The sequence below is a fragment of the Solea senegalensis genome, linkage group LG6 (assembly GCF_019176455.1).
Source record: "Solea senegalensis isolate Sse05_10M linkage group LG6, IFAPA_SoseM_1, whole genome shotgun sequence".
NCBI lineage: Eukaryota > Metazoa > Chordata > Actinopteri > Pleuronectiformes > Soleidae > Solea > Solea senegalensis.
The window spans coordinates 1,375,535-1,381,997 of NC_058026.1; the positions used below are offsets into that span (position 1 = coordinate 1,375,535).

The 6,463-nt window shown below is 42.0% G+C and overlaps 1 protein-coding gene across 1 annotated transcript; it reads left to right on the forward strand.

The window, feature by feature from the left end:
* The first annotated feature begins 3,923 nt into the window (after positions 1 to 3,923).
* tmem187 (transmembrane protein 187) lies at positions 3,924 to 5,850 on the forward strand. Its single transcript, XM_044028615.1, has one exon. It carries the CDS (start codon positions 3,994 to 3,996, stop codon positions 4,780 to 4,782), a length of 789 nt encoding a protein of 262 aa, XP_043884550.1. The 5' UTR covers positions 3,924 to 3,993; the 3' UTR covers positions 4,783 to 5,850.
* The last annotated feature ends 613 nt before the right edge of the window (positions 5,851 to 6,463 follow it).

Sequence of the window (6,463 nt, forward strand, 5' to 3'; positions counted from 1 at the left end):
GTGCCGCAGGTCAAAGGTCACACACTTACGTCCTGACTTTTCTATCCTTGTTTTTACACTTCAATTTAAAACAGACAGAGTTTAAATCTCACTGAAACCAAACAGACAGATGATTTTACTGTTTGTTTTTATAAATGTTAAATTTACACACAAACTGCTGCTGACCGCTAATTTACTTTCAGGGACAAATAAAAACAAAGACTTTTCTCGTCTCAGGTGCAACATCACACTGAGAGTAAAATCACTTTTCTACATACTTCAGTGGCGAGGGCTTTGCTTTACGATGGCGGCCATCTTGTGCCGCCAGTTTCCACAGCGGCAGACAAACAAACTGGACACATCGCGTCAGATTCCACCATCTTTATTCCCATAATCACTTCAGACTCAAACAGCCGCATCAATAAAGAGACGATATGCAAGTTGAGCTGAGTCAGCTGAAGACTTTAACCATCAAAAATAATTTAATTTCGTCATTTATTTCACGTAAAGTTCTGTGATGAATAAAAGAATCAGAGTCTGTGGATCATGACTCAGCGATCCACGATCAATAATCAATCAACAGTCAGTCCAGTCTGTCCTCACCACTTTTCTGCCTCAGTGTCTTCCCAGAGTGGGCGGAGCTTCTGGCGACTCGCTGCATCAGCCAGACGCCGATGTGGATGGAGACAAAGGCGCCCCCAGCTGCCAGCAGCCAGTTTCTCCTGATCCAGCTGTGAGGCTTCATCCTGGTGATGAAGATGAAAACAAGAAGTTAAGTTACACTGAACGTTGGTTTCCACAACTCACAGCAGCTCAGTGACCAAAGTGTGTCCTCACACCACCACCTAGTGGCCTGTTTGAGGAACAGCAGCTCTGATCTGAAATGAAGTTTGTTTCAAATCTTTATCTTTATTTTCTGATTCGTAAAATCTTTGACACTGAAAACATGACGTTACAAAACTACAAAGACAGAAGAGTTTGTTTCGTTTCCATGGTAACATGCTTCATTTAGATTTTGTTTAACCCGTGACCATTTTTACAGCTGCAACTAAGGATTATTTTTGGTTGATAATTATTCATATTTAAGGAGCTGAAAAATTACAGAAACAAGAAAATCTTCACATTTAAAAAGCTAAAAAATGACTATTAATGAATTATTAAAAACAACACTTATTTCATTTTGTTAAAGAACTGATGTTGACCTCTGAACCCTTTAACAAGATCAGTAAGGTCAAGTCTAATCTAATTTAGTCTAAATAACCTAACTTGGTCAGGAATAATTCACAACCGGGAAGAGGACTGGCTCCACCCAGGCTCCGCCCCCTCACCTGAATGTTTTGGACATTCATCTGCAGTTGTTTTAATGTATGAAGAGAACGTTAGTGTGGTGTTTGTTACACTGATGTAGCAACCAGAACTCGTACCTGAGGCCACTTCACTTTCTCTCAGCAGCAGGAGCAGCAGGAGCAGTAGGAGCAGCAGGAGCAACAGGAGCAAATGACGACAGTGAATTTAAAATGTTTGAGACGAATTTCGACCAAATTCGATCAGGAATGTGGTCATTCTCGGATCGCAGCACAGGTTTGGAGTTGAGGACGTACCAGCCCCAGTGGATCAGACCCAGACTAGGACACATCACAATCAGGACTTTGTTTCTGTGCCAAAACTGACGCAGGCCCATGACGGAGCTGGAGACGGACGACACAAGATGGAGGTCAGTTCTCTGAGCAGACTGAACACAGCAGCTCGTCTGTAAATTAACCAACAATTATTAACAAGTAATTATCCTCCATTAAATTAATCATCATCTGTCTAAATAATCAGTTTAATTCAAAAGGGGATAAAGCAAGTCTTTTTTTGGAGTGAGAGGATCAAAGCAATTAACACAAGATTTGTGTATTAAAATCTTAGTCAGTTTAAGTCTACTATGTCTACGTCACATGTTCATGTCTTTATCTCACTGTTAGACAGACTTTCCCAACAGGAAACTGAAGTTTGTAAACCACTCACTCTCCCACATCAAACCTCAGACAGAAATTCAGTGATTTTAGCTAAAGTGTTGTCACTTTATGTCACTAAGGTCAGTCTGAAAAAAGGATTTTAAATGCCGAATTTTACAAAATAAGACAATTGAAATTCATAATGGAGACAGCAGTGGATCAACTCCTGTGTGTTGTGATATTAAAATAACTGATTTTCTCTATGGGGTTGGGAGAGTGAGTATTTTACAAAGTTCTCTCGTAAATATCTGTCTAACAGTGCGCTTTTTCTTAAAATAAACTCACCTAAACTGCCTTTCTATGCGATTAATCGTGATTCTCTTCTTCCTGACGCGTTCACTTAGATAACATGCTAGCAGCGCTAACAGTGACCTGTCGCTGGTTAATAACTAACAGTCGTTGTTGTTAACTAACAGTCGGTGACAGTTTGCGAAGCTGAGCGGGAGAATTTATTTTAACTTTAATCTCAAACTTAATGTGTAAACGAGGCTGACATCAGAGAAGCACTAACCTTTACAGGACAGCGTCCTCTTCTTCACCTACACCGGCGACCATCATATGTGTCTGTGACGGGCGGGGGGGCGACCGAGACCCCGCCTGAACATCTTCGTCAGGCCAAAACACGGCAAACTCAGAAAAAACACGTGTATGTTTCTGTAGAAATCCTTGTATTATAAAAAAACTTTTTAAAACATGAATTAATTAATATCATTAATATTCACCGCCGAAGTGACATTTTTACAGCAGGATTTATAGTCAGGCTACAGCGTGGGGACCTATTCTGGTCACGTGACACGTAAACTAGAGGGGCTTCTATGGCCGATTTTATGTCTTCAGGCTGTACGTCGATATCTATCTATCTATCTATCTATCTATCTATCTATCTATGCTACTCACTCCGTAATTAGTTTGTAATAAATTTCACGTCTGTGGTATTTTTGTATTACAATAAACGCTATTGCCAACAACAGCTAGCTTAAAGATACGTTTGCTGTTTTTGAAACATAATTAGAACTCTGAGATGACGTCACGTCCAGGGCTTTAGTTTAGGTATGTCAAATACAGAGCGGAAAACAGAGATGGATTTTATTGAATCATTGCAACAAGAAACTGAAAGCATTTGTTTTTATATTTAAGAAGAATAAAGAAAAAATTTCCATGATGACTGAGTTAGTCACTTGACTGTATACGAACAAATCCTTTAACCAAAAGCTAAAAAAAAAAAGACTATTAATGAATTATTAAAAACAACACTTATTTCATTTTGTTAAAGAACTGATGTTGACCTCTGAACCCTTTAACAAGATCAGTAAGGTCAAGTCTAATCTAATTTAGTCTAAATAACCTAGCTTGGCTGGGAATAATTCACAACAGGGAAGAGGACTGGCTCCACCAGTCTGGACTGGACATTCATCAGCAGTTGTTTTCATGTGTGAAGAGAACCTTAGTGTGGTGTTTGTTACACTGACGCAGGAACCAGAACTTGTACCTGAGGCCACTTCACGTGCTCTCAGCAGCAGGAGCAGCAGGTGCAGCAGGAGGAGCAGGAGGAGCAGGAGTCAATGATGACAGTGAATTTAAAATGTTTGAGACGAATTTCGACTACATTCGCTCAGTGGATCAGACCCAGACTAGGACACATCACAATCAGGACTTTGTTTCTGTGCCAGAGCTGACGCAGGTCCATGACGGAGGACTGAACACAGCACCTTATCTGTAAATTAACCAACATTAACCTAATAATTCTCCACTAAATTAATCACCATCTGTTTAAATAATCATTTTGTTTCAAAAAGTGATAAAACAAGGGTTTTTTTGGAGTGAGAGGATCGAAGCAATTATATAATTTGTATTTCTGTGAAACAGTTTTGCTTTTATGAGGTAGGTGGGCGGGGCGAGCAACAAGTACGACAAAAACCAAACACGCCCCTGCGAACCCCGTGATCTTGAAGTCCGGAACTAAAACAATAGTTGGAACTTTTGACGCCAGAAGGTAAACAGAGCGGCAGCGGGGATGAAGTGGGCTCTGCTCCACGTGTCGCTGGCCTTCCTGTTGTGCGTGGCCGTGGCAAACACCAGCCTGTTCCACGGAGTCGCAGTGGACTTGTCCTTTGATCACTATGCGGAGCCGCGGGTGGAGGGCGTGCCCTTCTTCCTGTCGATGCCCTGTAACTGCCTGGTGAACGTGGCTTACGTCATCATGGGACTCTACTGGCTGCTGCAGCGGCGAGGAAGCGGCGCGGAAACGCGGCAGAGCCGCTACCTGAGACAGGTGTTCGCGCTGATGGCGGTCTTTTACGCACCTGTGCAGTGGACGCGCCTGGCGGTACTGAGGCGCGCTCCCGCCGTGCTCGACCAGTGGTTCACGCTGCCCATCTTCACGTGGGTTCTGGTCTGGATCGGCTTCATCGAGCGCGGGCCGGCGAAGTGGCGCGCGTCGCACGCGGCAGCGGTGGAGGCGTGTTCTCTGCTCAGCTACGGCCTCGCGCTGGTGCACGAGCGCGGCTTCGAGGTGGCGCTGGGCTGTCACGTGGTCCTCGCGGTGTACCGGGGAGTACGCGTGCAGCTGGCGCGCGGAGACAGTGTCTCGCGGCTGCACCTGTTGCTGGCTGTGCTGAGCTGCGTGGGTTTCGTGGTGTTGAAGCTGCTAGATCACTGGCTCGCTCGGTACAGACTGTTCCAGCGCTTCACTGGACACTTCTGGTCCAAAGTGTGTGACGTACTGCAGTTTCACTTCAGCTTCTGCTTCCTGACGTCACTGACGCAAAGAGCGCAGGAGAAGAGTTCCTCACAACGGCAGTGAGAGGACAACGTCATGTCCCGGTTTCTGGTGCCGTTCCATTTACATCAGAAGTCCAACGTTGGAATTGGGTGTGACGTCATCTTTGGGTTAAAGCATTCCAGTAAAGAAGTGGGAAAAAAAATATACATAGGCAAATATGACGAAACCGTTTTAACGGTTAGTCTCTACAGAGTATTCACTACCGATATCTGCAATGTCATTTTTACTAGTCAAAATATCTGTAATTTAGTTTTTACTAATCACAATATTTGTAATTCGTAAAAAAAAAAGAAACATTAATAATTGCTGCATCTTTATTCAAAAACTGATGTAGTGAGAAGTAACACTTGGCTACACTTGTCCAAACATCCATGGTGAGAGCAAGTTTGTTGTTGTTGTTTAAAGCAGTCTTCACTTCATTGAATGACTGTCCATAAGCTTCCTCGAGGGAAGAGTGTAACCAGGATTCAAGGTGTGAAACATCGTCTCGAAGCCGTCATCTTCGACCATTGACAGAGGCCTCATGTCAGTGACTAGCATGTTAAGGATGCTTTGGGTCAAGACAGATGCTTGCTGTGGTGTACATGATGGTGTTCCAATCAGGAAGCCACTCTTTTCTGCAATGACAAAGATATTAAAAATATGAATATATTAGTATGTAAAACAGCACAAGTTACATAAACTTAATATGCCTCGTTTTAGTTATCAATGATGTTGATTTTGACCCTGTCTGACTACAATCTCACCTGCTTACTACAGAAGATTTACACTTGAAGCTTAATCATTACATTATTAATCAATCCTAAATCGAGGATAATTAAAGATATCTTGAACTTGAATTATGATGATGGTCAGAAATAAGTTATACTATGTATTATATCTGAAACTGGAATTAGAGATATCTGATATGAACAGCTGTGCCACGACGCAATCGTATCTGTTAGCAATACCACAAGTCAGAATGTCTTAGTCTTCCAGTTGGATTTCCAGGATTCCAAGATGGCAGCCACTTGTACAAACACAGTCTGAAACATAGTAGTGTTCAGTTTTTGTTTGTTTCGTTGTTATCGACTGTATTTCTAACAATGACTAACCCGAGATACTTTTGTGTCGATTATTTTTTTCAACTGGAACGCGGTCGACGTCACGCCCAGTTCTGACTTCAGATTTAAATCAAATGCACCATCACTAAATGGGCGGATATTTTTCTACATGTGTAAAGTCTGGCTACTTTTAAATAAAAACATATATTCATATTCCTTCAATCGTAGTTGTTTTTACAAAACTAAATACACATTTTTATTTTAGTGGTTATTCTTTAAAACCAAAAGACGCATCTTTCATTTTCATTCCTCGCATGGACCAGCCGACCAGATTTTATGTTCTTCATACTCACGGTCACTTCGCTTTTCTTGCACATCCTCATTTCCTTTCACCCTGGCTTTCAAAATAAGAGCCACTGACTCTCCCCCACCACTAAAGAAAGGTTACAGTAGTTATTCTTAGAAAATAAAGCAACATTCAATGCAGTTCCAAATGCCTTAAGAAAAAAGCATCATGTGACTTTTAACACTTATTGACTGGTTGATCTGTCAAGCATTTTCTTGATTCATTTACCCGTAGTTTGGACCCTAAATGTGAAACAATCTGTCAGTGTTTCCCAAATCACAAAATGACACATTCTTGTGATCTGTTTCCTGTT

What these genes read in the sequence shown, in the direction of transcription:
- tmem187 (XM_044028615.1), top strand. Translation starts at nt 3,994, where the DNA reads ATGAAGTGGGCTCTGCTCCACGTGTCGCTGGCCTTCCTGTTGTGCGTG.